General features: G+C 47.5%; 2 protein-coding genes and 1 long non-coding RNA gene across 3 annotated transcripts; 1 reads left to right on the top strand and 2 right to left on the bottom strand.

Moving 5' to 3' along the window:
- Positions 1–2524: 2524 nt before the first annotated feature.
- Positions 2525–4062, bottom strand: LOC135814981 (U3 small nucleolar RNA-associated protein 6 homolog). Its single transcript, XM_065328190.1, has one exon. The coding sequence runs from the start codon at positions 3934–3936 to the stop codon at positions 2590–2592; it is 1347 nt and encodes a 448-aa protein (XP_065184262.1). The 5' UTR covers positions 3937–4062; the 3' UTR covers positions 2525–2589.
- A 266-nt stretch (positions 4063–4328) lies between these two features.
- On the top strand, positions 4329–7429 carry LOC135814980 (uncharacterized). Its single transcript, XR_010553240.1, has 2 exons — positions 4329–4578; positions 6539–7429. It is a non-coding gene; the product is annotated as an uncharacterized LOC135814980 (long non-coding RNA).
- A 541-nt stretch (positions 7430–7970) lies between these two features.
- LOC135814979 (probable serine/threonine-protein kinase PkwA) lies at positions 7971–9780 on the bottom strand. Its single transcript, XM_065328189.1, has one exon. It carries the CDS (start codon positions 9549–9551, stop codon positions 8304–8306), a length of 1248 nt encoding a protein of 415 aa, XP_065184261.1. The 5' UTR covers positions 9552–9780; the 3' UTR covers positions 7971–8303.
- Positions 9781–10097: the final 317 nt, after the last annotated feature.

Genomic DNA, 10097 nt, shown 5'->3' with positions numbered 1-10097 from the left:
TCCGCCTGTTCGCATCAAATTCCATACAGTTGTACATGTTCTACAAGTACAAGTACAACAAGTAGATGCACCAGAAAGGTGTAGGTTTACGACTCCCTTGATAACATGTCCAGTCCACTACAATCAGTAACGGTCGTAGCTAGGTCGGACGGTGCGTTGAGCCCGTTGAACTTTTGCTACTACAGTACAACGCCCTCTACAAAAAAATTCCCCTGTTATTTTGCACAGAACCATTATACATTAGCAGCATAATGCGGCATAATAATTATGATAACTTTTAGCATAAAAATAGCATAATTCTGCAATTTTTTCAGCAATGCAAAAAGCATAATTTCACGAAAATATTAGCATAATCTGTCAAGGCCTACTAGCAAGTAAGGAAACCAACACATTGCAGCTCAGTTGCTGGGGATGGGGTTACGATGGGGTACAGTGTAAGCTACTACAGGAGCATATGGATGATAGAATGAGCTTCTGGATGGAAGATTACTGTACTCTTCCTGGGACTCTTCATTAGTACATTTTTTGGGAATTTCAATTTTCTTCCCTCTAGTATCCGACAAGACTAAGACTAAGTTTATCTCTGTACAGTCAACTTCGCTAATAACGACTGCGGATATAACGACAATTCGCGAATAACGACAGAATTTCCATGCCCAGAGCAAAGTCCCTTCCCACTGTAACTGTACACTATACTACTAGTACTACATCAGTACATGTGCTGCGTCCACCCCCCCCCCCCCCCCCCGATGAGTACAGTATCTAGGCCTTCTAGGGCCAGTAAGGGGGGGGGGTACTTCTCCAGCCCAGGCACTCATCACAGTCATGGCTTGAGCTGGACATCGCTATATATGCGCTAGTCACCCGTGACTGGCTTCACTTTCTTTCTTCTCCAGCGAATCACATCTCAGTGCAGCGACTCCATTCATGGTACAATACTTGCAACTGCACTGGTCAAAGCTTGCGCCGCACATACTGGTACGCATAGCAGAGAGTGCTGCTGGTGCGATACCTGTTTTTCTTCCTCTTTGTGACGCCCCGACGGCTTAGATAGGGGCTACGGGATAATAATACTTATTTGCGGTGATCTGAGCCGGGGAGCTCCATGTGAATGTAGATTGTCAGCTCCCTGATCTGGCCAGCGGCTGGGCCGGCCGGGGCCACCTGGTTACGGCCCAGATCGCGTACAGAGTAGATCACACGTCACGCGGGACTTCCAAATCTGGATAGGAGTCCCCCTGGGAGGGGGCTATGGACTCTTGTTCCGGGCATAATTTATGGTCTAGAGTTTCTCCCTACCCGTCGCGAGTCACGTCAGTCAAGTGAGAATTCAAGTCAGCAGGAAAAATGCAATCCCCCACATAGGGAGTAACACACAATTCCCCCGCGTTTCTCTCCCTAGATCATACTAGATGCTACAATCTCCTTAGTACAGCAGAGACAATAAAAAAATTTCATTTCAGATGAAAAAATACATCTGCATGTTTCACTGCTGTGCTGGGCTAGAGCCGGCACGGTGACCAGTACATGGTGTCTGGGCTAGAGGCGGCACGGTGACCAGTACATGGTGTCTGGGCTAGAGGCACAGTGACCAGTACAATGGTGTCTGCCACTGTCTGGGCTAGAGCCGGCACAGTGACCAGTACATGGTGTCTGGGCTATGGATGATTTTAAGAATACACCATGCACAAAGTACAGTCATAACCTTGCACGTTACCATGGTTTCCTGCTGCCCTTGCTCACAAATCGATTACTTACTCCAACATCAATGCTGATTCAATACATTGTTGGTTGACAGCATGAAACACGGTGGTGACCACTGTGTTCGGAAACAGTGACCTTACCACAACCATCCGCGGTTGGTAGAGCCCCGGTCTTCACGACCATCTGAACTGTACGGGTTTATCAAATACAGTCTGTATCGGCTATAGCGTACCCTTTTGATTTCCGTGATTATATCACTATAACCGATGCATCACTATATGCGATACGATGGATTTTTTTCGATCGACACATGAAAGGCAAGGAAATACTTCCAGCATGGCGTTTTGACAAAATGAGCATGCTGCATAGTTGACAGTGCCCGCATTTCCATAACAAATTCTGTTATGTACATGTACATGTATTACTATAAAAATAAGCAACGTGAAGAAAGTAAAAAGATTGGGTCCTTGATATTATTGCTACATGTATTTTAAAGTTATCACTATAGCCGATAATAATGTAGTGTGTTATGCATGTTTTGATTCTTTGTTGCCATCATAATATCCGATATATCATTACATCCGATAATATTGGTTATAGTGATATTTGTACTGGATAAAATACGTTTTGCTTTTGATCTTTCGTACCAATATCACTGTAGCCGATATATTCTTATATCCGGTCACTCTATAGCCGATACAGACTGTACCATGATTCAATACATGTACTCGAAGTAGTCTCAACGGGGCCAGACTACATACCCCACTCCCCCCCCCCCCCCCCCCGACACACACACACACACCTTTCTTGAACAGGCAGCTTAGTTAGCGTTGGGTTGTTCTTCAAAATTAAAATCCTACGAGACCTCCTTCCACAGTAGCAACATTATGCTGATGCCAGCTTGCACATTGCCTGAAAGTCAGGAGATTTCTCCAGTTCTACACTCTTCTGGCTAGCTTCCACGAGCTCGGCAAACTTGCTATCCGGTTGACTCAGTTCTAGCTGTAATCGCTTCAGCCACAGTTCTTCACAGTCGCTGTACTTAGTGAGAAGACTGTCCATGACTTTGATAGCAGCTGCAGGATGGCCAGTGAGAAGTAACTGGTCTAGCCAATGTCTTCCGACGGACAGTGACACACTGTCTCTATCCAGTGCTAGCTGACATGCAGTGAACATCTGCCGAAGAGCAGTCTCCAGTGACTGTGTATTGCTTCTCAAGCGATGATGCTCCACGGCGGCAAACCAAAAGCGGCAGTAGAATTCCCACAGCTCAACCGACGGGCTCTCATCCAACGCGGCACGAAACAGCTGGTCGCAGTCACACTCGCGTTCCGCACGCACTGCTGCACTCCACATCGTCTGAGATGCAAGTGGACGATTGCATCTGGCATTTACAGAGACCGGGTGATCGGGATATTGCTCGGCAAGCTTTGCATACACAGCATCACAAGATTTCTGCGCGAAAGAAAACCGGAGGAACAACGACAAGAAGCTCACATGCACTGCCACATCCTCAATGCGCTTGGCTGCCGCATGGTATATCTGATCGGCCACCTTGCAGGAGAACTGCTCGCCTTCCAGTAGCTTTTCCTCATCTACATGTGTCCTATTAGACTTCTTGCTCGGAGCAACGGTAAGGACGTAACGCTTCCTCAGCTTGTCCACGTGCAGGAGCTCCATGCGACAGTACTCTAACCATATCTTGTGCGACTTGGGATGGGCTCGTAAGGCTGCCATCATGGTGAGGCGAGCACTGTCGATATCATCACGCTCGAAATCACACTGCGCAGCCAGCACCCACAAGCCCTCTGAGTACGAGTGGAACTTCAACGCATCCTGCACAGCCTGCTGCAGTTTCTTGGGTGCGTGTCTCACCTTACAAAACTTGATGTACTGTAGCCACAGACACAGGTCACCCTTGAATTTTTGCAAGGCACTGCGGAAAAGTCGATGGATTCTTTGCACAATTGCAAAGCTATTCGGAGTGGCTGCAGCTCCGCTCACTCTCCGAAGCTTGCACCTGGTGAACCTTAGCCGATCTACATAGATCTCATACTGGATGTAGTGAAGAAAATCCGTCTTCTTTACAATCCTACGCTGACAGCGGTACTCAAACATGCTCCTCTTTCGGAGAATCAGTCGAATTTCATCCGAGCTGAAAATGTTGTTCTTCGAGTACTCCTCCAGCTCTGGGAGCATAGATTCAACATGCCGGTTTACTAACTCCGCCATTATGGTCTACTACTAGGACGTAAATGAAATCCTCTCACGCTGAATACTATGCACATATCAGAGGATGTGACAACAGACTGTACAAGAAGAAGAAATTTAGTTACTTGAAGAAGTCGACTCGAGAGAAGAAAATAATTATTTCTGACATCAAAAACAAAAACATTTTGCACTCACTGCATGGCCATGGGCCATGGGCCATGCATGGGCCGGCGCGGCGGCGTGGACTGGCCGCACGCGCATGCCATGCGCGATATGCGCAAATGCCGCATGCTCTGATCTGGTCATCAGTGACTCATCACTGACGTCACACTATCTATCAATGATGTAGTGCGAAGCACAAGCGAGTCGTAAAAACACTATGATAACAGATAATATCAAGAGTACATAACCCCCCGGGGGGTTATGTACTCTTGATAATATGAGTCGAGTATGAACATAGCTTTGCGCAATCGATCCATTCGAAACTATTGATAGTATTGTACTGTTGCTGGTTTTTGCTGAAGATTGGCGGTGCAGAACACCATAGTCATCATGGGCAATGCCTTTGAAATGCGAAGGATTTCTATTGTCGGCACGGGGGCCATAGTTGGTCTGGCGGCCTATGGGCACTTTACCAGAGAGAGCTTCGAGAAAGAGTTGAAGGTAAATGATTAATTTCTTTCTCTTTTGAATGCCTCGAAAGTGGAAGCTTGGAGTGGTTTTGGGATAAGGGTACATAAGGTAAACTCTTGACTACCAACCTGTATCATATTGCCCCCCCCCCCCTCACCTCAGTCATTGCACGTGCATGTTGAGGATGTATTTCCCTGCTATAGAGCTTTTCAAGGACGAGGCGCCGTGCCCGCCAACGGGGCTCACCCCGAGATCGTGGTGAACAGGTCGCATGTCAAAACGCATTGAAAATATACGAAATGTGCCAGGTTTGAAGGGCTTCCTGGCCACTGCTCTGACTCGACACGAGTGTCGGACATCAATTGGATCGCCATTCTGGTACTTCTCTCACCTCCATGCATCCATTCTCATACAAAGTGAACTTGAACTAGGCTTCACCTGTTCACCAGCGATTCAAAATGTTCTCGCACGTGATCCCGAAAATGTGACCGTTGGTCCAAACTGGAAAAAGCTCTGTAAGGCGCTTTTGATGACGTCACTAGTGCCTGAGTGCCAATACACACTGTGCTAGGTTACTGCAAGAGTACATGAAAACCAGAGTGTGCAGCTCGGATTGGTTGCTGTCATGGCGGAATTCCGTGATTACATCAGTTTAGTGATGTAGTGCGTACAAGCAGGATTCAAGCAGGTCTCTTTCTGCCCAACTGCAGCTCAGTTGTGCGCACTACGCCATTTCCCGCCTCAGATCTGCGCCAAATATGATGTAATCACGGAATTCCGCCGTGACAGACACCCATAGCAGAAAAGGCCCCAAGCTGCACACTCTGGTTTTCATGTACTCTTGGTTACTGTAAGACATGTTATTATAACGAGTCGCAAATTTAACGATTGTCCAAAATTCATAGGTTAACGAGAAGATATGTTAACGATCTTGCAGTATTCTGCCATCTCCACACACAGCATATATGAAGCAGTACGGCCTCAACGGATCTTATTATAACGAAGAAATGTCATCCGTTAAAACGTTAGATTTGCTTCCTCGTCATAATATATACATGTCTTACAGTACTGTAATACAAATACGAATGCAATGGAGGCAAAAGCCCTCGAGGGAAAAGGGCCAAGGGAAAAAGGCTGTGTAGCTGTAACTTCAAGCTTCACGTATTTCAGCGATCATCAGACAGCGGCGTGCATCGACCAGGTGGCTATAATATGGAATATGAAGGAAAAAAAGAACTCAGTTCCTGGTGCCTCACTACAGTTTACTTCCCTGATTGCAGTGGATGTGGCATCTTTTCATCCATTCGAATGTCATTCTGGTCACTACTGTATGGTGCAGAGATAGCTTCTCATTGCTCTAGCACACCATTCGTCATTGCTTCAGTGTTTTTAAGTGCTGCACCAGTGAGGTTTAAAAGGGCAATTTATCAAGGAGGCACACCCTCGAAATGCAGGTTCCGCTCAACATAGAGAAACATTCTTTTGGATTTGAACTCAGGGTGATGCTGGCTACCTACTGGCCCGTATTTCGTTGCTGGGTGGATTATCCCCTTGGACGTTCCCGTTCGACCCCGAAGATGGCGCTGACAAGCCATTGGGGCTCCAACTACCATGCACTAACAACATGTATAATCATATAAACCTACACTAGTATAGTATCAGCGTGCAACTGTCTTCGCCCCTGCTCCATTGCTTAATTATTCTTGCAAGTTAGTTTGTGTTTTAAGAAATTTAAAGCTCCATTATAGCCTTGTCATATTTTCAGTACACTCAACTCGCAACACACGAACAGTCCTTGGCTACACCACGTATATTAATTGTCCAAATTTTCACCCAGGAGGGTAGCCCTCGTATGTTGCGAGTTGGGTGAACTGAGAATAAGTTAGTTTGTGCGCTGGGAAAGCATGCGGGGCAAAGACAAAGTTATTTCATGAGCAGGAAGCTGAGGAGAGGCTCTTTTCCAATTGTTTCTCTGTGAATATGACTGCAGGCCAACCCGAAATATGCAAAGTATATGCTGGACGATGCCCAGGCCACAGAGGCTGTCAAGAACATTAAAGACTCGGCCTTAAGCGGTCGCCCAGCATGGGCAGGTGCGGCGAAATACACTGACGAGCAGAAGGCCAAAGTTGCTGAGGCGCGAGAGAAGCGGCTAGGGAGAAAGGAGTGAACTGTACATGTACTTGAGGAATGTCCATGTGACCTTGTTACGTACTGCACTGTTATCGATTGTCAGAGAGATCGTAGTTGCGGCTTCTACACTCGTGCAGTCATGGTGACCGCTAGTCGTATCCAGCTGTCAGTGTCAAACCCTATCCGGCAAGTACGGCTTTGCGCGCGCACAGAGTGGAATGGAGACTTTAAAAATGCAAGCTGTGCCACGCCGGGTCCTACGATGCAAGAGCGTTGGCAGTGCACTTTCCCGTGTCAGCGTCAGCAAGCTCAAGCGCTCATGCTGCATGGCATATGCTCTCTATGTGTGTGCTGGGTGCCAGCAGGTGCTCATGTAGTGCCCTGCCTGCTTCTGCCTTGTAGCACAATGCAATTATTGGCTTCTATCCTTGTCTGTACAATCCAACAGAACCTGAATCATGGCAAATAACATTGCATTCTGATGAGTAGAATGGCGCTAATGATGACAGCAATTTTCATGCTAGCGAATGAAGAAGAACAGTGTTCCTCCTTGGGTGCATACCACTGCCCATGCTGTTGTGAAATTTTCCTATTCTACTTCTTTTTTGAAGTAACTTTAATATCGGTATAATTGTATTGCACAGACCCAACTTGAGCGTTGTGCATGTAGAGATGTGTGTACATCTGTGGTGGCAACTGAAATGTGACCCCTGTATTTTACGTACGCTTGGTACCGAGCTAAAACGAATTGTAGCGAGTAGTGTGCATGCCAGCAAAGCGTGAAGATCGCTTTTCTGGGCATTTGCTTTCTGGTCTTGTGTCTGCCTGTGCACTACTGCATGTGTACTGTTGTATTGCGAACTACCCGGGCCGCATTGTTTCTGGCGTAAGTGCAAGCTACGGCATCTGTACTGTACAGTTGCAGATATGAAGGCATGCACTGCCCTTGCTTTGAGGCCGGTGCGGCCCTGCACTATGTTGGTGCAGAGCGAGCGCACCGCTCCTGGGGTAGGATTTCACGCACAACCACTCTAGTATCTTTGACTGAAGAAATATTGGTGGGGCCATCGTACGTTGGGAATCAGGTCTTGATGGTTGCTTTGTATAATGAAGCGCCAAAGCTGTGGCAGTGGCACACAACAGTGCTGCTTTGCCACTCAATACAAATTTGCCATTCAAATCTCAATACACTGTATAAAACTAGCACTGCAGTCTGCTTTCCACTCCACGTACACCGTGCAAAGCATATGCAATGACCTCATTCGCATAGCCTCTTATACACATCTCACTGAAACGATCTGTAGACAACTGTCCTGGCCAGCGAATTGAACACGAAATCCCACGGGATAGTTTAATATAGCAACCTTGGCACAAAGTGAAACGAAAAATATAGGCGACCAGCGCTAAAATAACCGGAGTTTTTTTTAAATCGGCGTGAAATTTTTAAAGACGGTGCAACAGCACCTGTTGAAGCTAGGAATGCTAAACTAGAGCACGCAATCTACACAGCAGTACGGTGCCACCGAGACTGGCACATCAAGCCACTTTGATCTACAAAGCCGCCCAAATTATGAGAGAGCCAAGTTAATTCGTCACGGGGACGACAACTTTGATTCGTCGAATCATGCTACTGCTTGAACACCATTTGGTGAGTGTTTCCAGATCTTCACGACTCCATCCATGGCAGAAGATACCAGCACGTCGAGCTCTGGGGAATAAGACACATCCCTTAGCATACCGGTGTGCCCGACTAAGCGCGCAACTTCTCGCTGAGTCGCCACCTCCCATACAATGATGCACTTGTCTTGCGAAGTGCAGTAGATATACATACCGCTTGGGTGCCAGCAGTGGCGTGGTTGTGAGTACTCATCATTGCTGCATCCATACAGATTGGCAAGCTGCTTGCCACTGGTAGCGTGGACAAGAATGACACGGTCTTTGTCTGTCGCTACCGACAGCAGGTTGCCGCTGGGATCGAATGTGATGTCGAGCGCCGTGAAACTGACATAGTTGTCCCCCAGCGCATTGAGATTCAGCTCACTGTCCTTGCTGATCGCATCATCGCTGCAGCTGAACGTGTGAAGCATGTGATCGTTGCGGACTGCCACGACAAGAAGTGGCTTCGTTGGATGCCAGCACAGAGTCTCGGCTGAGCCGCGGAATGAGGTCTGTTTTCGTAGCTGGAAGAACGTAAAGTCGTCGCTGTCAGCACTGTAGATACACACTGTGTGATCATATGATGCAGTAGCTAGCCATCGACCACATGCAGAAAACACGGCCTTTACAACATACTTAGAATGATCGGACAGCACCTGCAAGTCCTTTACGTCGTCCACTTCACCCGAGCCCTCTTCGGCAAACAGAGCCGTCATGTCCATAAGGCGGCATGATTTATCCATGCTATTGGAAAGCACCAAGTTTGCCTTCTTCGGGTGCTGGGCAACGCCTAGAACGCCTCCACCATGTCGCAGCATCTTTGACGGTATCCCAGCTGCAGAAGACCCGATGGGCAGCTTGAGCTGGCCAAAGAATTGCAGCTTGCGCGCGCAGGACAGAAGCAGCCATCCTTGCGGTGTCAGGCGAGAGCACAGAACAGGAACGCCTCCCGTCCACGAGTCCAGTGACAAGCACTCCTGGTTGGTGTGTACACCGTCGCCATTCTGCACATAGTCCACAACTTTCTCCTCTGAACGTAAATGAGATACCTCAGCCTCGGCGTGAAGATCGAAAATTTCGTCCAGTGCTCCTGTCTTGGCAGTTGTTGAGTCTACATTCAGCGTGCACTCTGCCTTCAAGCTCTCTGCTGTCTGCTTGTATCCATGTTCCTTTAGCCACTGGAGAATGAGTTGGGCTTTCCTGCTGTTGTCCATTGTGCTTGTGGCGATCTTCTATTTCAAATAATTCCACCCACGGGGACCAATGCTAGATACCGCTAGAACCAACGTATCCAGAGAGAAACACTCCTGTGTGCGATGGGACTTCACGCACCACTTCCCCTCCAAAGCAGCAGAGCAGAGAGAGATATAAGTGGCATCGGTCATCTAGTATCAATCGTTATGTACTCTTCCCGATCTCCCACACAACGTTTTCAACGTTGCAGATTTTTGTTTTGTTTTGTTTGATGGCTTTTTTTCTTTTTTTGACACCAACGAAGTGACGCCATTTTCGCGTTCATTGGAAACCATGTTGTTGCTATGCACGTGCATGGCTTGGGAGACTAGACTGGGAGTGGGAGTTCCCCTGCTATGCTGTCATCAGTTGAGTTCGAGTGGCGTTGATCTGATTACTGGAATACCGGCACATGTCATGATAGAGCCTTAGACTAGAGGTTCCGCATAACGTAATTACGTTTAATGTAAAAAACGTAGTCGATCTACGGAAACACCCCAGCTAGTCAGGGAAATGACGCACGCAAC

This window comes from Sycon ciliatum, chromosome 4 (assembly GCF_964019385.1).
Source record: "Sycon ciliatum chromosome 4, ocSycCili1.1, whole genome shotgun sequence".
In the NCBI taxonomy this organism is placed as follows: Eukaryota; Metazoa; Porifera; class Calcarea; order Leucosolenida; family Sycettidae; genus Sycon; species Sycon ciliatum.
Note: the sequence above shows the minus strand (reverse complement) of the source record. Positions and strands in the feature narration are given on the sequence as shown.

Bases quoted from the DNA above. Each gene is read 5' to 3' on its own strand.
- LOC135814981 (XM_065328190.1), bottom strand. From the start codon at position 3,936: ATGGCGGAGTTAGTAAACCGGCATGTTGAATCTATGCTCCCAGAGCTG.
- LOC135814979 (XM_065328189.1), bottom strand. From the start codon at position 9,551: ATGGACAACAGCAGGAAAGCCCAACTCATTCTCCAGTGGCTAAAGGAA.